This window comes from Heteronotia binoei, chromosome 5 (assembly GCF_032191835.1).
Source record: "Heteronotia binoei isolate CCM8104 ecotype False Entrance Well chromosome 5, APGP_CSIRO_Hbin_v1, whole genome shotgun sequence".
Classification (NCBI taxonomy): Eukaryota; Metazoa; Chordata; class Lepidosauria; order Squamata; family Gekkonidae; genus Heteronotia; species Heteronotia binoei.
In genome coordinates, this window is record NC_083227.1 from 31,539,978 (window position 1) to 31,566,341 (window position 26,364).

General features: G+C 45.6%; 1 protein-coding gene across 2 annotated transcripts in view; it reads right to left on the reverse strand.

Moving 5' to 3' along the window:
• Positions 1 to 2,444: 2,444 nt before the first annotated feature.
• Positions 2,445 to 26,364, reverse strand: part of PRRT1 (proline rich transmembrane protein 1) — a 34,656-nt gene continuing 10,736 nt past the window's right edge. Inside the window, exons 2-4 of one of the 2 annotated variants that reach the window (XM_060238216.1) lie at positions 11,700 to 12,112; positions 7,471 to 7,596; positions 2,445 to 3,125 (exon numbers count right to left, since the gene is read on the reverse strand). In XM_060238216.1, the coding sequence (XP_060094199.1) occupies positions 2,949 to 3,125; positions 7,471 to 7,596; positions 11,700 to 12,112 (716 nt within the window). In that variant the 3' untranslated portion in view covers positions 2,445 to 2,948. Of the gene's footprint in view, positions 3,126 to 7,470; positions 7,648 to 11,699; positions 12,113 to 26,364 lie in introns of both variants that reach the window. The other variant, XM_060238215.1, reaches the window with a different exon arrangement.

Sequence of the window (26,364 nt, forward strand, 5' to 3'; positions counted from 1 at the left end):
TATTTTCCATACAAAATGGTGAGAGGCTAGGCTGGCCCAGCACAATTTACTTACCTGGACTCTCACCCTGGAATCTGCTTCTGGTCAGACACACCTCCTGATTGGCAATAACCACCTTCACACACACACACCAAGTCTGTGTGGGAAATTAGACTTTTGTTGTAGACAATAGGTGCAGCTCAGGGGGCCCCACTTCCTCCTCCAAGATAATTTTTTAAAGTGCCCAGTTATTTTTTGTCCTCTGGGTGCCTGCAAAGAATCTACTGTTGTGGATTTCCCAGAATACATCTTTTTCCCAGCCCCATCTCATTTTTCTCCTTAAAAAAAAAAAAAAATTGGATGTGTTATTTTAATGTGGCTTCATGTACAGAACCCTGAGCATTCATTGACAGTGAGGGAGGGAGTTTTCCTCATCAGAATAAAATGATTAATGGTCATCTCCAAGCAGAGTTACATCTTTTTAAGCCCATGTCTTTTAATTGATTTTTTTGGGGGGGGGGGCGGTGTTTGCTGTCAAGTCACAGCCAATTTATGGTGACCCCCTCGCACAGAAGAAGACGACTGCAGATTTATACCCCGCCCTTCTCTCTGAATCAGAGACTCAGAGCGGTTTACAATCTCCTATATCTTCTCCCCCCACAACAGACACCCTGTGAGGTGGGTGGGGCTGAGAGGGCTCTCACAGCAGCTGCCCTTTCAAGGACAACTCCTGCGATAGCTATGGCTAACCCAAGGCCATTCCAGCAGCTGTAAGTGGAGGAGTGGGGAATCAAACCTGGTTCTCCCAGATAAGAGTCCGCACACTTCAACCACTACACCAAACAGCTTTTTAGGCAAGAAACTAACAAGAGGTGGTTCACCATTGCCTGCCTCTGTTGTGACTTTGGAGTTCCTTGGTGGTCTCCCATCCAAGTAGCAACCAGGAAGGACTGACCCTGCTTAGCTTCCAAGAACTGACAAGATTGAGCCAGCCTGGGCAATGGATTTAGCAGGGTATAACTCTCAACCTGGATTGCTTTTTAAGATTGTCAAAAGGATGAGTTACGAGTACATTTGTCATTTAGCTCAAGCATTTATAAAAACGGTAAGAAAGCATCAAGATGAAGAAATGAAAACAAATGTCTTAGTTATCTTCATCAGTGCTTGTCCCCCCCTCCTCCCCAAGAAGCCTGTAGTTGAGGACAGCCATATAATCTGGCCTTCCTACCCTCCATCCTCTCTCTGTTATCATTCCTCTTCCTTACGGGGAGTATAGATAGCATATTGGTGTTAGATTGAAAGAGTTTTAATTGTTTTAACTATAATTGATTACAATTTAATCTTAGATATTTATTGTATGCTCAGAGATGTTTTACACCGCCCTGAGCCCCCTTTAGTGGGGAGAGTGGTTTATAAATCAAATGAATAAATAAATACAACAATAATTACAAAGAAAAAGTAGTGAGAGATGCCTAGAACCAAAGGGGAGAGTCCTTAAAGCCATACAGAATGGGAAAAGGAAAAGAAAGTCCCCCTGTGCAAGCACCAGTCGTTTCCGACTCTGGGGTGACGTTGCTTTCACAATGTTTTCACGGCAGACTTTTTACGGGGTGGTTTGCCATTGCCTTCCCCAGTCATCTACACTTCCCCCCAGCAAGCTGGGTACTCATTTTACCGACGTCAGAAGGATGGAAGGCTGAGTCAACCTCGAGCCTGCTGCCTGAAAACCCAGCTTCCATTGGGGATCGAACTCAGGTCGTGAGCAAAGCTTAGGACTGGAGTACTGCAGCTTTACCACTCTGCGCCACGGGGCATACAGAATGAGGACTTCTCAAAGGACCTGTAGTGAGTGGAGAACAGATAACCTTAATAAGCTCAACTGGCCAGGAGCATGAGGAGGAAGCTATCCCTTCCTAACTACATAATGGTTGTTTCAACCATTTTCTTGAATCCCCAAGTGAAGGTTAGAAATGGACAACCTTTGGAAGCTATTGTGCTGTTGTCCTCTAAAAACAAAGCTAGGAAGACTGAGCAGGGATCAAAAATTACGAGGCAGAGACTCAAAATACCCACATATTGGGTGCCTCTACCTACCAAAGAGTTGGAGGTGCAGAGGAAAACATTAGAGATTCTTAGTCGTATGAGCAGGTTGACCATGGAACCAATTATATGGGAGGGGGTCCTCCTTTGGTTGGACAGTGGTTGGACAGCCATCTATGGAGGACATTCGAGCTTTGTTTTTTCCAAAGAGCTTGGACTCAGTGGCCCATAATACCCCTTCCAAGTCTAGGACTCTACGGGGAGAAACAGCTGGAGAATAGGAATGCTATTGAGAGATCACTACAGGTGGCATCTCACAAATCACGAACAGCAAGACTGAGCCCACGAGGGGCAGCAGGCCTTCTTAAACTTGCTGAATAGGTTGCCGGGGGGGGGGGGCAGTGGTGAGTGGAGAAAAGAGGGAAGATACTCAACCGAGATTGAGGCAGCAGGATGTTTTTTTTTTTCTGGAAGTCAGTGGCACCATGCATGCAAACGCAGCAGGAGGAAGATGGTGGTAGACACGGATGCAGAAGGTGGAGCCTACTCCTTTGGGAAGGAAAGAAGCAAGCAAATTGTTCTGGTAAAGAACTGGCAGGAGGGAAAGTCTGTTGCTAGGACCCTAAGAGAGCAGCACCCTTGGGTGGGTGTGGGTCAGGATTCAGCCTGACTGCAGTTATCTGGAAGTCAGTTGCTGAGTTATGTGCCATTCATAAAAGCAACGGTAGCCAAGGACTGTGCAGGAGACCGTTGCCAAGGATTTTCCAAGTAATCGTTGGCAGGGGAAGAGACAGTTGCTAAAGACTGCAGGGGAGACGGTTGCCAAGGACCATCATTGGGAGCGATGGTTGCCAGGGATTTCAGGGCTGTTGTCACCAGTTGCCGGGGTGGTACGGGAGTAGGCAGAAAAAGAACGCCTTGATCGATCGCTAGGGGTCCCATTCATTGTCATGGTGCTGAGCAGCAATGATAATCACCACTGTGAGGATGGTGCACAGGACCATGGCGGCAATCCCCACTGCCAGGCTGATGAAGGAGAAGTTGCGGGCCTCCCGCGAGGCGATTTCTGCTGAGACGATGTCACCACGAGCGACCGCAGTCCGCACCTGATAAACAGAAAACATTGGGGATGGGTGGGTCAGAAGACCTATTCAGTGAAGCCATGTGCTGTTCTGCAGGCTCTGCGCAATATACCCATAGTACACATTGTAAATTGAAACTGGGAGCTGTGCTACACGATCAGCAGAACTGAACAGTGTAGTGCTTGCTGGACTGCGCCACCAGAGGCAGCAGAGGGAGGATAGTCACCTTGGCTAGTTGGCATGGATGGTCTTAAGAGAACCATCATGTTCAGAGACAGCAAAATTCTGAATAGCAGTGCTATGAGGCAACATCAGAAGAAAACATAGGCCTCCATGCCCTGTTTGTTGGTTCTCCAGGGATGCCAGCCAGACATGAACAGGGAGTGCACTTAGCATATGTTTCAGCACTATTTGGGCTGTTTCCTTTTCCCTGTTACACATACACATATGTCTTATGAATCAGACCTTTGGTCCATCAAGGTCACAATACGGTCTACTCAGACTGGCAGTGGCTCTCCAGGGTCTTGGGGTGTGGCCTTTCACATCACCTAGTACCTGATCCTTTTTCAGTTGGAAATGCCAGGGATTGAACCTGGGACTTTCTGCCAGTAAAGCAGAAGTTCTTCCACAGAGCCACAACCCGGCCCAGCCAGCTGGTTGGCCTGTGTGTGAAACCGTGTGTTGGACTAGATGAACCACTCATTTGATTCAGTAGGGCTCCAGGAATTGGCTAGCCACTGTGTGAGATGGGATGCTGGACTAGATGGACCACTGAACTGATCTAGCAGGGCTCTTATGTTCATATACTGCCTCACATAAAAGAGAGCACACTGGGTAAAGTTAGACTTGGGGGAGAAGGGGTTCAACCTCCTGCCTTCCATGAAACTCATTAGGTGACATTGGACCAGTGACTGATTCTCAGCCTAAGCTATTTCACGGGATTGCTGTGAGAATAATATAGACAAGGAACCTCGTCTACTGCCAGGAGCTCCTTTGACGAAGGGTGGAATTAAAAATCGAATAAATAAAAATGAACTTTCCTGCATACAGAAAACTAGCAAGTCAGAGGGAAGGATTTCGAATCAAATGTCTCCTTGCTATGTTAATCTAGATATCAAGGGTTGAGTTTTTTTAATTGGAATGTTCAAAACTGAGACACCTTCCCGAACCAAAGTGGTATTGCCAGCGAAAATTTCATCTGGTTCTACAGCCACATGTTGGCAACTATGGATAATTTAACCTATAACAACATGGAAGCATGTGGTAAATATCATCAAAATACTTTGAAAATACTACCATAAAGCAGAAAGTTTCAGAGGGTAGCCATGTTGGTCTGTAATAGATCAGCTATATTTGAACCCAGTAGCACCTTTGAGAACAAGATTTTTGGGTATGAGATTTCAAGAGTCAAGTCTTCCTTCATCAAACCTGACAAAGAGAGCTTGGACTCTCAAAAGCTCTCTAAGATGTTCCTGGACTCGAATCTGTTATCAAGCAGAAAATGGACAAGAGAAGCTCTGTTGGACACAGGATAAAAAGGAATGACTTGAAGCAAGAGGGCAATAGATACAGCGTAAACAAAAAAAATCTTGAGGGTTGTGGTTTGGGAAGAATACCATGTCCACAGAACTACAATTCCCAAAGTTCCCCAGTGCGGGGGAATTATTAAATCAGTTTAATTCTATGGTGTAGATATGTCCATAGAGACCATCTCCCTTGGCTACCTTCCAAGATAAGCTTACTGCACCTTCCTAACATTATCCTCACTCTAGGACTTGCTGAGTGGGCATCCTTCTTAACAGCTATCCATCTAGTAGGTTTAAATTATTAAAGTTATTAATCTGTTGGACTAACAGGCAGAGATGGCCTCTCAGCACCTCTTCCAGAGGCAGAAACCGCCAACCCAGCCAGCCCCACAAAATGGCCGCCAGCCTCCTCAAAGCACTGCTTATTTTCAGAACACAGAATGAAGCAATCAGCTCCAGAGTACAGAATGTGTACATGTGTGGGAAGTGAGGGGTGCCAGCCAAACGTGAACAGAGAGTGCACTCGGCATATGTTTCAGCAGAGTTTGAGCTGTTTCCTTTTCCGTGTATATTTCTTAAGCGTTCCAAGACATTTCTCTGTCTGGAAAGGGGTGGTTTCTTATTCAGAACTTGCTGAAGGTTTCTAGGAAGGTCTTGACAAAACACTCAAACACAAAAAAGATGTCAGATGCCACCACAGTCAAACCTAGGGTTGCCAGCCCCCCTTCCCCGGCTACCCGTGGGGAGGGGGGCAGGGTTGCCAGTTCCAGGTGGAGAAATTCCTGGACATTTGAGGATAGAGCCTGGGGAAGACAGGGACCTTAGTGGGGTTCAATGCCATAAAGTCCACCCTCCAAAGCTTCCAGGGAAGCTGATCTCTGTGGTCTGGTGATAAACTGTAATTTCAGGAGATTCCCAAACATCACATGGAGGCTGGTATCCCTTTTCAAGTCCCGGCTGTCAGCTATGCTTGGAGATCTCCCAAAATTGTAACTGGTCTCCAGACTCCAGAGATCATTTCCCCTGCCTTGTAGTGAGATACTATTGGTCCACTGAGCTCAGTATGCTCAATACCGGTAATTCTTCGGGTTATTTCCATCATTGGCTACATGTGATTCTTTAACTAGAGATGCCAGAAACTGAACTACACAGAGCAGGTTCTCTGTCCCATCGAGGAAGGTCCCCTTCCTTTAAAACTAGAGATTTATTTTTATTTTATTTAATCTCAGAATTTGATGGGACCACCAGAGTCATCTAGACCAACCCCCTGTTATTGCTGGAATGACAACTATAATTAGGGTTGCCAGGCCCTGGTCACCAACAGGGAATGGGAGGGGGTAGAGTTCCAACTCCAAGTTGGGAAATTCCTGGATACTTGGGGCTAGAGAGGGCAGGGACCTTAATGGGGTACAATGCCAGAGAGTCCACCCTCCAAAGCATCCATTTTCTCCAAGGGAACTGATCGCTGTAATTTGGCGATGAACAGTAATTCCATGGGATCCCCAGGTCCTACCTGGAGGCAGGAATCCCTTAGCCTTAGTCTATAAAAGGGGTGGCCAAACTGTGGCTCAGGAGCCACATATGGCTCTTTCACACATATCATGTGGCTATTGAAACCCCCATTGTCCAAACAGCTAACTTGGAGAAGGCATTTCTCTCTTTAAATCACTTATCCAAGCCAAGCCAGCTGGTGGCTTGGAGAATGAATTTAAAGTTGCTTTCTTTCCAGCTCTCCATCCCTTCCCCCTCCCCCATCTATTTGCCTTCCTGCCTTGCGGCTCTCAAACATCTGGATTTATTCTATGTGGTTCTTACATTGAGCAAGTTTGGCTACCCCTGGTCTATAATATCCCAAACAAGTGAGTATCCTGATACTTAAGAACTTCCAGCCATGAAGAATTCACCGCTTCATGAGGGAGACTGTTCCTGTACTGCCTCAGCAGCCTACTTCCAGTGTCAAACTCACCTCGCTGTCAGGAAAGTCTTTAAGTTAAGCCTCCTTTGCTGTGGTTTATACGCATTCCTCCAAGTCCTGCCATCCAACACCACAAGAACACATCCACCTCATCCTCTGCATGGGATGCCAGGGACGTGGACGTTCCCCACCCACCCCCATTTCACATTTAAACTGGACTTTGTGAGGGGGGGGGGGTAGCGTCCACATGAGATCATTAGCCCTCCCATCTCCAACTTTCTGTGTTTTCCACCACCTTCCAAACATGGGTTTGGTACAACCTTTTGGGATGCTGTGTGGATGGGAAAATGTGTATGCTTGCGGGTCCTGCCCAAACTGGCACCATTTCCCTTCTGTCATCCGTCACTCACATGGCAGCAAGAGAAGGAGCATGGAAATTATGCAGGCAGGCTCAAAACGGAAGCCTCCGTTCAAGACAAGAAGAAGACTGCAGGTTTATACCCCGCCCTTCTCCCTGAATCAGAGCTGCTTACAATCTCCTGTATCTTCCCCCCACCCAAAACAGACACCCGGTGGGTGGGTGGGGCTGAGCCACTTTTGTGGGAAGGGCGGGATACAAATCATAAATAAATAAAATAAAATAAAAATAAAGAGGGCTCTCACAGCAGCTGCCCTTTCAAGGACAACTCCTGTGAGAGTTATGGCTAACCCAAGGCCATTCCAGCAGCTGTAAGTGGAGGAGTGGGGAATCAAACCCTGTTCTCCCAGATAAGAGTCTGCATACTTAAACCACTACACCAAACTGGCTCTCTCAAAGTGTATCACTTTGCTACTCAGTGTGCTTGTTGAGTATACAAGGGCAATCCCTGAAGATCTGTCAGAAACAACACCCGTGAGGAGCCCCCTCCTTCTCTTCCCCGATGCTCACCTGTACAGCCTTGATTATGGCGATGATGCCCGTGGGCCAGAAGCAGCAGATGGTGGTGAGGACAGCAATGGGGAGGTAATCGTGCGGCGGGCGACGCGGTTCCAGGATGGCAATGCCAGGGGTAACCTGTGTTGGAGACATACCCGGTGGTGGAGGAGGGTTGCCCTGGGGGTACGGCTGGGAGCAAGACACAGAAAACTCAGGTCACAATAGTAGAAGCTTTCCGGTTTACATTGCTCCAGAAATTCAGAAATGAGCCTGATATTCAGCGCAGTCCTATGGATAAGCACTTCCTGGACTGTACCACTTCAGAATGCAGGTGGGGAATCACATCTCAAATGCCCACACACCATAATTTTTTTAAAAAATCCAATTTTAAATTGGCCCCTTCCAGAATATGCTATTTTAACTATATATCAAGAGTGTTTATTATAGCCACATCTCTGAAAACGTCTTAGCCCCAGTATGGCATGCAAGTACACACACACACACACACACACACACACACACACGGGTTGCCAGCTCTAGGTTGGGAAACTCCTGCATTTTTGATGGTGGAGCCTGGGGAGGACAGGGACTTCAGTGGGGTATAATGCTATGCAATCCACCCTCCAAAGCATCCATTTCTTCCAGGATAACTGGTCTCTGTAGTCTGTAATTCTGGGGGATCCCCAGGTCCCACCTGGAGGCTGCCATTCCTAACACACACAGTGTTTATTGAGAGAGAAGGTGGAAAAATGCAGCTCCCTTCTTGGAATCCAAAGTGGCACACTTCCAAAAGAGCTCTCCCGTGAGATTTTGCTGAATAAGTAGATAAATCAGGGAATTCTAAAGCACAGAAAAGACCCGCCCACAAAAAGAAGGGATTATCTCAGCTAGAGTGGCACCATATAGGAAAGAAAGGAGCAAAATACATTGAAAACCCTTCTAAAATGCTTGAAAGGGCCAGTCTATGTTTGGCAGAATCATGTGGCAAAGCTTATCCTGGGCTGTACTACTGCAGGCAGCAGAGATGGGGGTAACATTATCAGGGGGAGAATGTCCCTTCAGAAATAACGTCTCTTGTCAGAAAGAAAAAGTTCAGCTTAGCTTTCTAGACATGCCGCCTTTCTATATACAAGGAATGATCTAGTTTTGCAAAGTCAAGCAGGCAACATTTTTCCTGTGTGTGAGGGAGAGATATTTGAGAATTTCCTGCATTGTACAAGGAGTTGGACTAGATGACCCTGGAAGTTTCTTTCAACTCTATGATTCTATGATGCAATGACTGTGTCCTTTGAGCATGAAAGAAAAACTAGATCATTCCTTGTATACAGAAAGGAATTTTCAGCATAGCATCTGGTGCCTCTCCTCAAAACCCCTTCAACTTTCAAAAAGATTGGACCACGGGGTCCAATTCTATGAACTCCTGAAGAAGGTGCTCCCATCCTCCATTCTTTCCAAAGAAGGGAAGGTGTTTAAGAAGAGCTTGATCCCTTTAAATGTGATGCCCAGAACTCCCTTTGGAGTTTAATGGTGCTTGTCACACCCTTGCTGCTGGCTCCACCTCCAAAGTCCCAGATATTTCCTGAGTCAGACCTGGCAACCCCGTTCAAAAGCCACTGTTGCCACCCTTATGATGCATGCAAAGAAAGAGGCCTTTGCCTTTCTCTTTCCTTGTACGGTAGTGGACCAATAAACACACAGCCAATGTGGCCAGTCTTTCAGATAAAAATAAGGTTCTGTAGCCAAGCTTTCTGGACTTCTCCATCACCCTGAGTATTCTGAGAGAGCACCTAGAACAGGGGTGTCAAACTCATTTGTTATGGGGGCTGGATCTGACATAAATGAGATCTCCTTGGTCTGGGCCATGTCGGGTTGGGCCGAGCCATGTCAGGCCGGGTCATGTGTGTACCTATTTAAGATTAGGTAGCAGAGATATAAATTTTATAAAGAACACAGACAAACACAAATATATATTTTTTAAAAATTTAAAATGCGCTTAAAATGTTAGCACTCATTGGTCTTAAAGATGCTTTCTTTGTATTTCTCCAAGGGATCCAGGGAATTGGGAGTGCCTGAGTGCCATTGTCAAAAGTCAGTGTGGTATAGTGAATAGAGACTAGTAGACTAGGTGACCCAGGTTCAAATCCCCACTTCTATCATGAAAGCTCACTCTGTGCCCTTGGGCCAGTCACAAAACTCTCAGTCTGCCCTACTTCACAGGTCTGTGGTGTGTTAAATGGACGGGGGGAGAATGATGTTCTAGAACAGGGGTGTCAAACATGCTGTCTGAAGGCCAAATAAGGCTCCTGAGCAACTGGCTGTCATCTGCTTCCTTCTCCCTCTCTCTTGCTTCCTTCCTCAGTAGCACAACAGAGCTACTGAGTCAAGCCTCTCTTTCTTCTGTTGGCTGAAGATCCTTCCCCTCATGATCCCCCGGGAAAGGAAAGAAAGAGCCAGAGCTTCCTTTGCCCAGTTCCCTGGATCACACAGGAGAGATACAAAGTAAGCACCATTAAGATCAACAAATACTAATGTTTTATGCATGTTTTAGGTTTTGAAAAAATCTTTAATTCTATTTGTCTGTGTCCTTTATAAATTATCTCTGCTATCTGGCATTACATTTTGTGACACACATGGCCTGGCCTGACAAGGTCTCATTTATGACAGATCCAGCCCTCATGAGTTCGACACCCCTAGACACCATTTTGAGTCCCAACTGGGGAGAAAAGTGGAAACTAACTAACTGCATCCAGGATGCAGTCACACGTTGCATAAAAAGTGGGCATGCAGCGCTCCAATTTGAACCGCGGAATATTGATTCAACGCAGGGCCAATCAGACGAGCATTGGGAGTTCTGGGAATTAACATTGCTGATTCAAACTAGGGGACTGCCAGGAACTACTTTTCTGAAAATGGGCAGTGACGATGATATCTGGAAATCCTCCACATTGAAAAAAGATTCCCCCCCCCCCCCCGTTCTTCCACTCCTGCGGATTCTGTGTTGATCGGAGAAGCAGAAGCCTCACCTCAGATTCCCAATGATCTTGTTGTGCGCATGTCTCCTGGGGTTTGTTTTTTTAAAAAAAATGTGGGATGGGCAGAAGGCGGATGCCAAACATCCCAAGGGGTTAGGGTTGCCAAATCCAATTTAAGAAATATCTGGGGACTTTGGGGGTGGAGCCAGGAGACTTTGGAGGTGGAGCCAGGAGACATTGGGGGCGGAGCCAAGAGCAAGGGTGTGACAAGCATAATTGAACTTCAAGGGAGTTCTGGCCATCACATTTAAAGGGACTGCACAAATTTTTAAATGCATTCCTTCCATAGGAAATTATGAAGGATAGGGGCACCTTCTTTTGGGGCTCATAGAATTGGACCCCCTGGTCCAATCTTTTTGAAACTTGGGAGGTATTTTGGGGAGAGGCACTAGATGCTATACTGAAAATTTTGTGCCTCTATCTCAAAAAACAGCCCCCCCAGAGCCCCCGATACCCGCGGTTCAATTCCCCATCATTCCCTATGGGAATCGTTCATGGAGGTGCATGATGGCTCTGGGGGTGGGGCTTCCCTCGCCGGCCAGCTGGCTGGGGGAGGGGGGAAGCCTGTAAAACCGGGGGATCCCCCTCTGGGACCTGGGGATTGGGAAGCCTACAAGGGGTAGTATCCCGCATGAGCTGTCCAAACAGGAATAACCAGAATGTGTGCCGCTTTTGTTGAAACAGACCGGACTTTCTCCAGTGTCTAATAATGCCGATATCAAACTGGGCCAAGTCGGGATGTTGATGAGTTGCATTCGAGGGACAGATGTGGTTGTCTGGATGTGCTAATAAAATGCGAACGGGAACTGTGGGTAAGACGGAGCTAAAGGCGCGTGTGAACGTACCCCCAGTGTAGTATACTGGGAAGACAAGAACTAGGGAAACCTGAGTTCCAACCCACATTAATTCATTAAACTCTGGGCCGGTCACACATTCTAAACCTGCCTAATCTCACAGGGTTGTTGTGAGATTAAAATGCAGCAGGAGAGAACTATGTCTGCTGTGCTGCTGAACTCCTTGGGGGGAGCAGATCAGAGAACTGCTTCTTTGGGGCAGCAAAAGAAGAAGACACTTTTTTCTGGGTTCTGGAAAGGATTTATTCCAAATCACAGGAGACATACAACTTCTTACAGTGCTTAGACTGCGGAAACCCCACCCGAAGAAGGATGCTCATCTGAAAGAACATCTCCATTCCCCAGAAACACTCACCGCCCCAACGGGGTAGACAGGTACATATGCCGTGCATGGTTGTAGCTGGACAGGATACCCTGGGTGCATATACCCTCCGAAAGGCAAGGTCCCAACAGGCGGATGTGTTTGAACGACATAGCCCTGGGGTGCGCCGTTGAACTGGGTCTCCTGCATGTAAGGGTCGGGAGGGAGGCGGGGCAGGGTGGCCGAATGGTGGCGAGGTGGACGTGGGAGGGTGGCAGAGGAAGGGGGAGGACGAGGGAGGGTGGCAGCCCCTCCGAGCCGGGGCAACGTGGCAGTGCCTGAGTGCACGGTCGTGGCAGGGGTGTCACTGTAGCCGGGGATGGGGGCATCCTGTGGGGGCGGGGGAGGGGGCTGTAAAGGGGCATTGTACGGTGGGGGAGAGGCGTGGGGGGCAGAATCAGGGAGTCCTGAGGGTGAGGAAGGAAAGGGGGAGAGAAAAAAGAAAGGTTGTTAGGGAAGAATCCATAACATGCACAGACACAGCAAAATATTAGTTTTAACCAGTGAGAGTAGAAGACCACTTTATCAAATATTTTCCACATTTACTATTCCTAGTATCAGACACACAGCCAAAGCTAACTTTTCTGCTTTGAACCTAAAATCCTGTTTTCCAAAGAGTGGCCAGTCCGGCTGAGCTGTACGCCTCCTGCGAAAACGAATGCAACTCTTGGAGAGATAGCACAGTGTAATGACACGAGTTAGAATGGCTTGAGCTAGAAAGGAAGGGACCAAGGTTCAGATCTTGACTCAGCCAGTCAACATTGGGTAATGTTGCTCCAGTCACTATATTTCAGCTTAAAGTGCCTTAAAGGGCTGTTGAAGGGGAAAATGTGAAGAGTGGCATTTATTTTTTTTATTTCTGCTAATTTCTATTCTGCCCTATCCCAGTGACGGGCTCAGGGCAGGTTACAACAGATTTAAACAGCAGCAGTAAAACCGTAAACAACTGACAAAAGTTTAACAATAACACCAGTAAAACAATAAAACATTTAAAATTAATCCCCTTTCAGGTGGTAGGCAGATTAATCAAACCAATACAAATAAGGCTGGAACCAATAATATTTTAGACAGGCCCAATAAAAGATGAAATATTGCAAGAGGGGAGGCTGAATTCAAGATATTATGCTGCTTAGAGTTGCCAGCCTCCAGGTGGGCCCTGGATATAGGGGTTGCTAGCAGGGCCGGCCTGATGCCCTGGGGCGCCTTGTGCAGACTTGCTGCCTGGCGCCCCCCCCAAAGCACCCCCCGCGGCTCCCCCCTACGGCTCCGTGCCCCCTCCCCACCATGCCCCCTCCCTCCCTTCCCCATGTGTCAATTGCAATGCCAGAACCGGCTCTAATGGCGCGTTCAGGCGATCTAAAGCCCCCCTCACCGGCAATGACTCACTCGGCGGGTGAAATCATGCCGCGGGGCCTTGCTTGCACTCTGTCTGGACTGGCGTCCTGAAAGGGTGGCCTTGCTGTCGCTGACTCCTCCCCTCCCCACTTCCTGGATGAGAGAGGAGTCAGCGACAGTGAGGCTGCCCTTTCAGGATGCCGGTCCAGACAGAATGCAAGCGAGGCCCCGTGGCGCGGTTTTACCCGCCAAACAAGTAATCGCCAGTGGGGGGGGGGAGCTTTAGATCGTCGGAATCCAGCATTAGAGCCAGTTCCGGCATTGCAATTGACACGTGGGGAAGGGAGGGAGGAGGAGGCACAGCGGGGAGGGGGGAGGGGGGAGACGCGGAGCGGAGGTGAAGGGAAGGGAGGAGCGGCGGGTGGCGATGGCAGGTGGCTGATGAGGAGGCAGGCAAACTAGGTGCTTGCCTAGGCCACCAGGAGGGGGTGGGGAGCTGAATTTTCCACCCCCAACCTCCCGGCGCCCTAGGCAACCACCTAGTTTGCCTAATGGGAGAGCAGGCCCTGGTTGCTAGGCCCTTCCCAACCACTGGTGGAGGGGTGGGGGAGTAGGTTTGCCAAGCTGGGAAGTTCCTGGGGATTTAGGAATGGAATCTGGGGAGGACTGGGACCTCAGTGGGGTACAATGCAATAAAGTCCACCCTCCAGGATCCTGAGGGAGGTGGTGTTTGGGGGAAGGGAGGGCTATCAGTAAGGTATAATGTCACAGAGTCCACCTTCTGAAGTGGCCATTTTCTCCAGGGGAACTGTTGCCTGGAGATCAATTGCAATAGTAGATCTCCAGCCACCTCCTGGAAGTTGGCAACAAATTTTTAAACCACAGTATTTTTCACATATTAATTTGGAATGATTTTACAGTCCATTTTACATTATACAATGTTTTTTTCTTCATTCCTAAAGTCCAATGCAGGTGTGATTGCAGTTCCCAAACTGGTGTGGCTGCAACTGAACTGCTGCTTCCATCCACTTTCAGAGTGAACCCTTCTTCAGGCAGCTCACCACACTTCTATTTGTCCTTGGCTTCTCTTGAAGTGGGGAGCCATGCTTGATCCTTTGGAGATAGACAGAGCAGTGCCAAATTGAAATTGTATCCCTTGGTGAGCTGCCTGAAGAAAGATCGAAAGTGGATGGAAGCAGCAGTCCAGCTGCAGCCACACCAGTTTGGGAATACAATCCCACTGAATTTTATACTGAAACAAGAACATCAGAAAAATTAGAAATGTACATCTTGGTTTTAGGATTGTATTGTATTGTTTGCATTGGAATTTGGAATGATTTTACAGACCGTTTTACATTACATAATGTTTTTTCTTTGTTTGTAGGACTTCCTGAAGTCCTACAAACAAAGAAAAAACATTATATAATGTAAAACGGTCTGTAAAATCATTCCAAATTAATATGTGAAAAATACTGTGGTTTTAAACTTTCATAGAATCATAGAGTTGGAAGGGACCTCTAGGGTTATCTAGTCCAACCCCCTGCACAATGCAGGAAACTCACAAACACCTCCCCCTAAATTCACAGGATCTTCATTGCTGTCAGATGGCCATCTAGCCTGTTTAAAAACCTCCAAGGAAGGAGAGCCCACCACCTCCCGAGGAAGCCTGTTCCACTGAGGAATCACTCTAATGGTCAGGAAGTTCTTCCTGATGTTGAGCCAGAAACTCTTCAACCCATTGGTTCTGGTCCTACCTTCTGTGGACACTTTGTTTTCAATATATGTATTAGTAAAAGTTCTCACGGAGTGTTCTAAGTTATACACCTAGTTCTCTGGTTTCATCTCCTGGAAGTTGGCAACCTTATCCCCAGGTCCCATCTGGAGGCTGGTATCCCTGTCTGGAGCTCTCAGAGAATTACAACTGAACTCCAAATGACAGAGATCACTTCTGGAGAAAATGTTTGTTTTGGAGGGTGGACTGTATGGCATTATAACCAATAAGGTCTCTGCCCCCTGAAAGCTCTGCCCTCAGATCTCCAGGAATTTCCCAACCCAGTGTTGGCAACCCTGCCACTCAAAAGTCCTCAGGAGAAGGGAAAGGTACACATCAAATAGAAAAGACTGCCATCAATCCAGTTACTGATGAAAACATAATCAAAGGCAGAGACACCTGCGACGGACACATTTGTAATTCCTTCTGAATCTGGGCTCATAGCAACAGAAGTTCTGACTCTGCTGGAATGCAGTTTTGATGTGCGCCCAGCTAATGAAACATCACAGTATTGATGACAGAGTTGGAATGCTGTGTTACCTCCATCACCTAACTTGTTTACTGGCCAACGCACAAAGAGGAAGGTTTGATCTCCCCGGACAAAGCCTTTGCAGAAAATGGCTCTCCTCATTTTATCCAAGAAGGCAGGGAACTTTCATCTCTGGCCTGAGTTCAAAGGTGGAGAGTTCTTGGGGGACTCCAACACAACTAGGAATTCTCAAAAACCGTCACAGTGTGTGGCATCAACTCTTTCTTCAGGGGTAGCGCCAGTTTGGTATAAGCGGTTGGAGTGTGGGGCTACGATCTTGGGAGACCCAGGTTAAAATCCAGTCTCTGCCATAGAAGCTCGCTGGGTGACCTGGAGACTCTCTCTCTCAGTTTAACTTACCTCACGGAGTGGTTGTTGGGAGGACAAGTGAGAAGAGGGCAGAATGATGGTATAAGTTGCTTCATGTCCCCATTGGGGAGAAAAGCAAGGTATAAATATCTAAATAAGAAAATAAGTGGGTGCCTTTCTTGGCCTGAGAGCCACAAATATTCCACAGTGTCTACATATAAAGATTTTATTTTATCAAATTTATATTCCGCCCTCCCCTAATGGGGTCAGAGCAGCTAACAACAACAAATTAAACCACATAGTCATTAAAAACAAGATACATAATAAAATCATTCATACAATTTACAATCCTAAAACCAAGATGTACATTTCTAATTTCTCTGATGTTCTTGTTTCAGTATAAAATTCAGTGGGATTGTCAGTACTGTGGAGTAATAGCTACTTCCCTTCAACCGTTAAAAGCAAGTTTAAATAATTTGGTCTTACAGGCCCTGCGAAACTGTGGCAGGTCCTGCAGGGCCCTAATGTCTTCGGAGAGGACATTCCACAAAGCAGGGGCTATTACTTAGAACGCTCTGGTTCTAGTGCTGGACAGTCAAGCCTCTTTCGGTCCAGGGATCTTAAGGAGGTTTTGAGACCCTGAACGGAGTGCTCTCTGGGGCACATGTGGGGAGAGGCGGTCCCGAAGGTAGGCGGGTCCCAGGCCATATAGGGCTTTAAAGGTTATGAGCAGCACCTTGAAGCGAATTCAGAAGGCCACAGGCAACCAGTACAATGTTTCCAGCACAGATTGAATGTTGGTATGTTGGTGTGCCAGGAAATGGAGGAGAGACCATGTTATACCGTGCCAGGCACACTGGGAGCAAGCTGCATTTCAGCTGCCCTGCTCCCACCTCAGGAGTTTGCCTCAGCCGCTAATGACAGGAGAATCACCCTCAGGCACTAAACAATGCTGGTGTGTGGTACACATTTCTCACAAGCCTCCCACAGTCAACTTTGTTTGCATGTAATTAGTGACCCAGGGCAACGGGCTGCCCATACTCCCAGACCTGCCCAGCTTGACAGCGCCTACCTGGGGGGAGATGTATGAGCTGCAGTCTTGCCATGGAAAAGCTGAATGCCAGTGCTTCATTTCTAAAGTGTCAGAGCTGAATACTGCCTAGAAGCTGGAGCTTTTTAGCCCCTAATGCCATATATTCAGGGCTGACGAGAAACATGCTCTGCCTAGGCTTAAGTTTTGCACTCAAACCAGAGCATCGCGAATATGATTATATCACTTCCAGGTGACATCATCACCAGTGAGTTAGTGTGAACTAGCTCTAAGGTGAGTTAGTGTGAGCTAGCTCACAGTTTTTTAGTCTCTGGCTCACACTTTTTTGTCTTAGCTCAGGAAGGATGGCCCCAGAGCAAACTAATTTATGCAGCAGCTCTCAACTTTAATGACAGTAACTCATGAAGCAGAATTTTTTGCTCACAAGATTCCACAGCTTGGAGGGAGTATTGATCATCACACTGACAGCATCTCAGAATGCCACCCCCAATCCTACCGCGGGTGCAGTAAGGGGACCTGGCAACCCTAACTCTGCCATGTAAGCTTCCTGGGTGAACTTGGGCCAGTCATATATTCTCGGCCTAATCTACCTCACAGAGTTTTTGTGAGGATAAAATGGAGGAGAGGAGAATGATGTAAGCCACATGGGTCACTACTGGGGGAAAGGTGGGATATAAATCAATTAATCAAATAAATAAAATAAATATCACCACCATTTAAAAACTGTGCCTAAGTGAAGACTCAGGAAAATGCAGTTCAATAGCCATTCCACAGACTGAAGAGGACTGAAGGATGTTTGTGTTACAAGTAATCATGTGTCAGGGTCTCCGGGGCTTGGGTCTGAGGCTGGCGCCTGGCCAGGTGCAGAATCAGAAGTCATCAAGCCTGTATCCAGGCTCTGGAAGAGGCACCCCTGCCCAAGAAAACTGTGATTGGACGCTGCTGCTGTTTGTTCGCTTCATACACATGTTCCAGCTAGGGCTGCCAATTCCAGCTCAAGAAATTTCTGGAGACTGGGAGGAGTTTGAAGCTCAGCAAGGCTGTAATGTCACTCTAGGACTTGAAGGGCTGTCATATAGAGGATGGTGTGGAGTTGTTTTCCGTGGCCCCAGAAGGTAGGACTAGAACCAATGGGATGAAATTAAATTTCCAGCTCAACATTAGGAAGAACTTCCTGACCATTAGAGTGATTCCTCAGTGAAACAGGCTTCCTCAGGAGGTGGTGGGCTCTCCTTCCTTGGAGGTTTTTAAACAGAGGCTAGATGGCCATCTGACAGCAATGAAGATCCTGTGAATTTAGGGTGAGGTGTTTGTGAGTTCTTTCCTGCATTGTGCAGGGGGTTGGACTAGATGACCCTGGAGGTCCCCTCAAACTCTATGATTCTAGGACTTAAGTTTCACCAAGGTTCTACAGTCTATCATAGAATCCATTATCTGAAATTGTCCGGAACTGGTCTCTGTAGAAGGGTTGCCAGGTTATGTTTCATAGAATCATAGAATTATATCGTTAGACGGGACCTCTAGGGTCATCTAGTCCAACCCTCTGCACAATGCAGGAAACTCACAAACACCTCCCCCAAAATTCACAGGATCTTCATTGCTGTCAGATGGCAATCCAGCCTCTGTTTGAAATCCTCCAAGGAAGAAGAGCCCACCACCTCCCGAGGAACCCTGTTCCACTGAGGAATCGCTCTAATGGTCAGGAAGTTCTTCCTAATGTTGAGCCGGAAACTCTTTTGATTTAATTTCAGCCCATTGGTTCTGGTCCTACCTTCCAGGGCCACAGAAAACAATTCCACACCATCCTCTAGATGACAGCCCTTCAAGTACTTGAAGATGATGATCATATCACCTCTCAGCCGCCTCCTCTCCAGGCTAAACATCCCCAGCTCCTTCAACCTTTCCTCATAGGACTTGGTCTCCAAAACCCTCACCATCTTCGTCGCCCTCCTCTGGACCCGTTCCAGCTTGTCTATATCCTTCTTAAAATGTGGTGCCCAAAACTGAACACAGTACTCCAGATGAGGTCTTACCAGAGCAGAGTAAAGCAATACCATCACATCACGTGATCTGGGCACTATACTTCTGTTGATACAGCCCAAAATTGCATTTGCCTTTTTAGCCATCACACTGTTGACTCATGTTCAGCATATGATCCACTACGGCCCCTAGATCCTTTTCGCACATACTACTGCTAAGACAAGTCTCTCCCATCCTATAACCATGCATTGGATTTTTCCTACCTAAATGCAGAACTTTACATTTATCCCTGTTAAGATTCATTTTATTGATTTTAGCCCAGTTTTCCAGCCTGTCAAGGTCATCCTGTATTCTGTTTCTGTCTTCTTCTGTGTTTGCGACCCCTCCCAAATCAGTATCATCTGCAAATTTAATAAGCACTCCCTCTATTCCTTCATCCAAATCATTGATAAAGATGTTGAACAAACAGGTCCCAGGACAGATCTTTGAGGCACTCCACTTGTCATCCTCTCCAAGAGAATAAGGAACCATTCACAAGCACTCTTTGGGTGCGATCTGTCAATCAGTTACAGATCCACCTAACGGTAACAGGATCCAAACCACATTTTACCAACTTGTCAACAAGGATAGTATGTGGAACCAGACTTCCGGGGTTGGAAAATGCTGATCTGAATTGCTTCTTAGAAGGGGAGCAGGCTGGGGCTTCTGTTTGGGGTAGTGGAGGGCAATTTAATGCCTACTGCTTACTTTTCTCAGTCAGAGATCAGTCCAAGATATGCACAGGAAACTCTGAGGAGATTTACCTTTGCTAAAAAGGAGTCCCGGGGGGGGCGCTCCTTTGAGGGGTCTCCGGAGACGAGTTGCATATTCATCATCTGCAGAAGTTTCCAGAGTCATTTATTTGACATAAGCTCGACAGGATCCTAACCTTCTTTGAGACTGCTAAATATCTAAAGCTATACAAGACCGGTGTTGGATCTCGATAACTGCAGAAAAAGGTACTGATGACTATCTTCATTCTGGGACTATTTAAAGTTAAACAAAATAAAATCAGAAGGTGGGAAATAGAGATTCAGAAAGGTTGGAAGAAGAAGGGGAGAAGGGGCAAAATTTGAACTTTGTAAATTTAAAGGACAGTGCTAAAAAGTGGAAAGGAATTTATTGTTTTGTCTACTTGCGGTTTTGATGAAAAAGCCCCATCGTCACAGATTTGCAGCTCTCACAGGAAATACGTCAAACATCGCGAGATCTTTTGACCAGTGAAAACGGGATTTGGTGGCAAGAAAAGCAGGAAGTGTCGGATGGAAAAGGGAAATCATTGATGCAGCTAGCCTACTCTAGGACTATAATATCATAGAAAAACATTGGCGGTCATTGCTAGGAGTCAAAATTTAAACAAAGTTTTTAAAGTGTTCGGGACATTAAAAATTGGTGAAGCTGACAGAGGTGACAATTATAAGGTAAATACTATTGGGCATTATCGCTGATAATTATTTTAGAAGCCTTTTGAAGGAATTTTTTTTAAAGGGAGGCAGAAAGTCGCGACCGCCATTTTTAAATAAATAAAAACTTTAAAATTTAATATCTGAGACCAGGAGGCTCTGAGGACGGCGAAATTAGGCTTATTGAAAAGGGCAAGCCTTACTCTATCAAACCTGATAGTTTAAATTTAATTTGGAGAGGTTAAAATTTTCAGTGTTTTTTTAAATGTCAGAGCATGTTAACCCATACAAGGACTGCCTCAATGGAGAAAATGCAAGAGCAATTAGAAGCAATGGAAGCCAGGATGATGAAAGGGATGAGAGACATGATAACTGCTTCTAAAAAAGAAATTAGAAAAGACATTGAAGAGCTAAGGAAAGAAACAGAAGATCTCAGAAATGAGACTGTGGTAACATCAAAGAAAGTGCAAGAGGTGGAAGAGAGAGTGAAAGTACATGATTCCACCTTGCTAAAAATGCAAGAAAAGGTGGCAATTCATGACTGCCAGATACATCTGAGAGGTAGTACCTGAGGATGAAGAGACTGATTTGAAAGGATATATAATGAATAATTGCAGAATTTTTGGAGGAAGATCCTGAAGGAACTAGAAGCATGTATGACTATATGTATAGAATGAACTCACTATATGCCAAGAAAAATAATCTACCAAGGGATGTGGTTATAAGATATATGACAAAAGAAATGGTGGGAAAAATCTTGAATAAAAATTTTGAAAAGACATTGATAGTGGGAGGCAGCAGAGTAAGAATCATGAAAGAATTGCCAAGACAAGTGATAAATGACAGAAAAGCATACAAAAAATTGACAGAAAAATTACGTGACAATGAAATGAGGTATAGATGGATAATACCTGAAGGTCTGAGCTTTGAGCTGCAAGGAAAAAGGATTACAATTACAAGCACACAGGAACTGCGTAGGTTTTATGAAGAACATAAAGAATTTGCACCATGATAGATTACAAATTATTATCTTGGAATGTAAATGGACTAAATTCACCACAAAAAAGAAAGGCAACGTTTCATTGGATTAAAAAGCAAAATTGTAATATAGTTTGTTTACAAAAAGTGCATATCAAACAAAAGGATTACATATTTTTACGGAATAAACAACTGGGACTAGAATTTTATTCATTGGCTGAACAGAAGAAAAGGGGAGTGATTTTTCTATATTAAACAAGAATTGGAGCCGAAATTAGTGTTTAAAGATAAAGATGGAAGATTTGTAGCGGTAGAAATAATATTAAATGCAAAAAACCCCGTTGTTATTGGGACTGTATGCACCAAATGGTGCAAAGGATGCTTTTAAAAAAGACATTATACAACAATTTGATGAACTGACATGACCAAGTTTTGATAATGGGGGACTTTAATGGAACAATTAAGAACACACTGGATAGGTCTGGGGGGAAAAAAATAATAAGGAAGGAAAATTGCCAAAGTGTTTCTTTGAATTGGTCGAACAAGAAAATTTGCAGGATATATGGAGGAAATTTAATCCTGAAGTGCAGGATTATACCAATTTTTCAGCAAGACATAAAACTTTTTCGAGAATTGACATGTTGTGGGGCACTAAAGACTTAGGCCTTATAACAAAGAAAATAGAGATTTTACCTAAAATTGGGGCTGACCATAACCCAATAATGTGGATTACAAAATTGTCTAAGAAGTTGAGAAGATGGAGATTGAATGAAGATTTACTACAGAATAAAGAAATAGTGACAGCTCTAGAAAATGAAACTAAAGCTTTCTTCCAAATAAACGATAAAGAGGATATAGAATTTCAGACGGTCTGGGATGCTTATAAAGCAGTAATGAGAGGAATATTGATTACATTGAATAACAAAGATAAGAGGGCAAAAGAAAAACAGATGTTGGACGTTCAAAATGAAATAAAGAAAAAAGAAGGGGAACTGAGAAAACGACCAGGGAAAAAGAAAATTATAAGGGAGATTACAGTATTACAAACGCAAATGAGACATTTGTTAAATAAAGAACTAGAATGGAATCTGAAAAGATTGCAGCAGAAATCTTTCGAGGGAGCAAACAAACCCAGAAAATATTTGGCCTGGCAACTGAAGAAAAAGAGAGAAAGTAAAATTATTAATAAAATTGTGGTGGATGGTAGAGAGGTGGTAGATCAAGAAGGAATAAAAAGAGAATTCTTAGAAATTGAAGCAGCAGTTAATGCAATGGAAAATGGAAAAGCACCTGGGCCAGATGGATATACAGCTAAATTTTTTAAAACCCTCAAAGAGGAGTTAATCCCGAAACTTCAGAAATTGATGAATATGATAAGAACAAAAGGGAAAATACCAAATATGTGGAAGGAAGCTGTTATTTCGTTTTCCAAAGGAAGATAGAGATGTCACGAACGTAAAAAAATTATAGACCATTATTATTATAGACCATTATAATAAAAAATTATAGACCATTATAATTATTAATCATTATTTAATAATTATTTCATTATTAAATAATGATTATAAAATATATAAAAGAATCTTGGCAGAGCGGTTTAAACAATATTTGATAAATTTTATAAAGGAAGATCAAGCAGGGTTTCTTCCCAAAAGACAAATAAGAGACAATATCAGAACTGTTGTAAATATTGTAGAATATTATGAAAGACATCCAGAAAAGAACATGCAGTTCGGGGGCCAAATTAGGCCCACGAGGCCTCCTATCAGGCCCCTGAGCAACTGGCTGTCATCTGCTTCCTTCTCCCTCTCTCTTGCTTCCTTCTGCATCACAGCTTCCTTTGCCAGGCTTGCTCAATAGCACAGGAGCTACAGAGCAAAACCTCTATTTTCTCCATTGGCTGAGGCTCCTCCCTTAGGAAGGAAGGGGGGGAGGGAGGACTTGCTTTGGCAGGCTCTCTCAATTGCACAGCAGAGCTACTGAGCTCTTCCTTCTATTGACTGAAGCTCCTCCTCCCCAGTCCCCTGGGGAAGGAAGGAAAGAGCCAGAGCTTCCTTTGCCCAATTCTCTGCATCCCATGGGAGAGTTACAAAGAAAGCACCTTTAAGACCAAGGAGTGCTGATGTTTTAAGCATGTTTTTTTATTTTAGGGATTTTAAAAAAACCCTTTGTGTTTGTCTGTGTCTTTTATAAAGTTTATATCTCTGCTACCTAATCTTAAATAGGTACACACATGGCCCGGCCCAACAAGCTCTCATTTATGTCAGATCTGACCTTCATAGCAAATGAGTTCGATACCACTGCCTTAGAGTCCACCCTCCAAATCAGCCATTTTCTTCAGGGGAACTGATTCTCTATGGTCTGGAGATCAATTGTAATTCTGGGAGATCTAGTTTCCACCTAGAATCTAGCAACACTAGGGCTGCCAACTCTGGGATGGAAAGTTCCTGAAGATTTGGAGATGGAGGTGGAAGAAGGCAGCGACTGGGGAGAGGAAGCACCTCAGTGGAGTATAATGCCATGCAGTCAATCCTCCAAAGCAGTCATTACCTCCAGGGGATTGATCTCTGTAGTCTGTAATTCTAATTCCAGAAGACTCCTAGGCCCCATCGGGAGGGTGGCTATGCTGGGCAACCTCTTTCAGACAAGACAGTTGTAAGAAAAAGCCCCTACTTTTCATACACATGGACATCGTGATCACCAGTATGGTTGCCAGGGTGCCTGGAGTCTTGACTCACATACATCTGCTCTAAGAAGTGGACTTTGCCCACAGTTTCTAAGGCTTATGTGGATACTATAAGCCTCAGCTTTGCAGCAGCATTCTACATCTCTGGATGGGTGTTAGCCAGAACTACAGACGAGCTTCCAGCTGCTCCTTGTGTGCCCAGTCTTGCCGCTGCAGTGGAAGAAGCCACGCCACCATGAACTGTACAGGCAAACAGTTTCCAGCCTGTTTCCATGAACCAAAGGCTAACACCACCAGAATCCATCTTGTTTTCCTGACTCCGTATCCAACAACTGCTTCAACTTCTGCATAACGCAATCAAACTTTTCTTAGGCGTGGATCCTGCCAGACCGCCTAAGCCTTTGCCTAACGGAACTAAGGACAAAGACTGGTGTCAAGAAGAACTCTGAAGAAGAGGAAGACCATCTTCAGCCAGAGCCAAGTTCCTTTGTGTAAACCGGGTGTTACCTTAGGTAGCAATTTGGCCATCGAGTGTCACCTTTTTAGATAAGTTTAATAGTCTTAAGCACACCTCCACCCAGTAATTTTCCCCCCATTCTTTTCCCCAACAGTTATCCTGGAGCCTTCCCCTTGGCCCATTGTTACCTGGACAGCCAATCAGGTAACTAAGGCCAAGTCCGCTCATTGGCTAGCTATGAGCGTCCAATCAGGAGTTGCCAACTAACCGGCTATTGGCTACTGCACTTGTCCAGCCCTTATGGTCACTGCAGAGCCTCCCCTTTTCTGAGGTCATGTACCAGCTGACCACCTGTCATCCACCCCTGTACCTCCCATCCCCTGAGGGTCTAAGGTAGTCTATTTAACCTCTGACCCAACTCCACTCATGTGTGCATCTAGCAGTACCCCAGTTTCACTGTCTAGATCCATCCCCGATTCTGGCCAAAGTTGAGGGTCCCATTTCCCCCGTCCTCTATCGTCGCCATTGGAGCCTTCTTGAAGACTACGATCGGTAATTATCACCCTGTTTGTCTACCCATGTTTGTCTCTCTCTCTCTCTCTTTTTCTTAGGACTGTATGTGTGTTTTGTGAATTATTTGTCTTGTATGTAAGCCTATATTTTTCTGGAATAAATTTTAATTGTTTTATTTCATTAGAGTCCCTAATATTTTTAAGCATTAATTTCTGGACGTGGAATCCTGTATACACAGGTAAAAGATCCTGATTAAGCCAGGTGCCCACCTGACAATTCCCCAACCTCGTTTTGAGGGCATTTTGGCTTACACAGTAGTAAGGAGGAAGATTTAGCCCTGCTGCCAGTGCCCACAAAACAGCCTCAGACTTTAGGGTTGCTAGGTCTCTCCTGGCCACTGGGTGGAGGGGGGGGTACAGTTGCCAGATCCAGGCTAGAAAACTCCTGGAGATTTTGGGATGGAGCCTGGGGAGGACAGGGGCCTCAGTGGGGTACAAAGCCATAGACTTCACCCTCCAAAGCATCCATTTTCTCCAGGGGAATCAATCTCTGCAGTTTGGAGATGAGCTATAATTCCTGGAGATCCCCAGGTTCTACTTGGAGGCTGGCATCTTCTATCTGCAAGCTCCTGATTCTCCAGGGACTATTCACCTCAAATCCATCTCTTTTGGCAACTGCCTTCGGGGACCCTGGATGGGAACACACCCTTGAGGGCAAGATAGGTGAAGCCGGGCCTAAGCTGCAACCCTTTCCCCACATGCAGCCTTGCACTGCCTGCCCCCTTATACTGAAGATGTCCAAGTTTGACAAAGACAAATTGTATAGAACTGTGATTTTCAGCCTAGCACTTAATGGGTGCCAAGCAGGGCATCAATAGCTGGCATCTCTGGAAGCTTTTGGAGCTGGGTAATGACATTCCACAATGCATGACATCACATCTCCCCAGGGCTGCCAACTTGCTGGCGGGGCCTAGAGATCCTCCAGAATTATATCTGAGCTCTTCTAGACTACAGAGAAACGGCTGCTGCAGAAAATAGCTATTTTGGATGGAGGACTCTGATGCATTATACTCTCCTGAGGTCCCTCTTCAGGTTGCACTTTTAAGGATTCCCAACCTGAAGCGGGCAACCTGTCTAGCTCAAACACTCCGGTTGTGATCATACACACCAAATAATGCACTTTCAACCCACTTTCAATGCACTTTCCAACTGGATTTTACTGTGCAAACTGACAACATCCACTTGGAAAGTGCATTGAAAGTGGACTGAAAATGCATTATTCAGTGTGTGTGATCACAGCCTCAGATATGTCAGTGTGTCAGGTGATGCTCTGGCCATTCCTGAAAAGTCCATGTGTACGTTTTCAGGGAGAAACAAGAGTGTCACCCAGCACACTGACATCATGTTCAGGTTTTTAGGCGGATGTGACATCATGCATCACCATACAAGATTTCCAGTCCTGGGGGCCTTTCTCCCTCCACAGCAAAGAGCAGGAGAGAGAGCCTAAGCAGTAGGAGGCCTACCTGCTGCAAGTGAGCAACTGCCGTTCCTAGTGCCAAGGCACCTACCTGTGTCTCTAGGAAATGGTTTGCCTATGTCTGCAAACAGT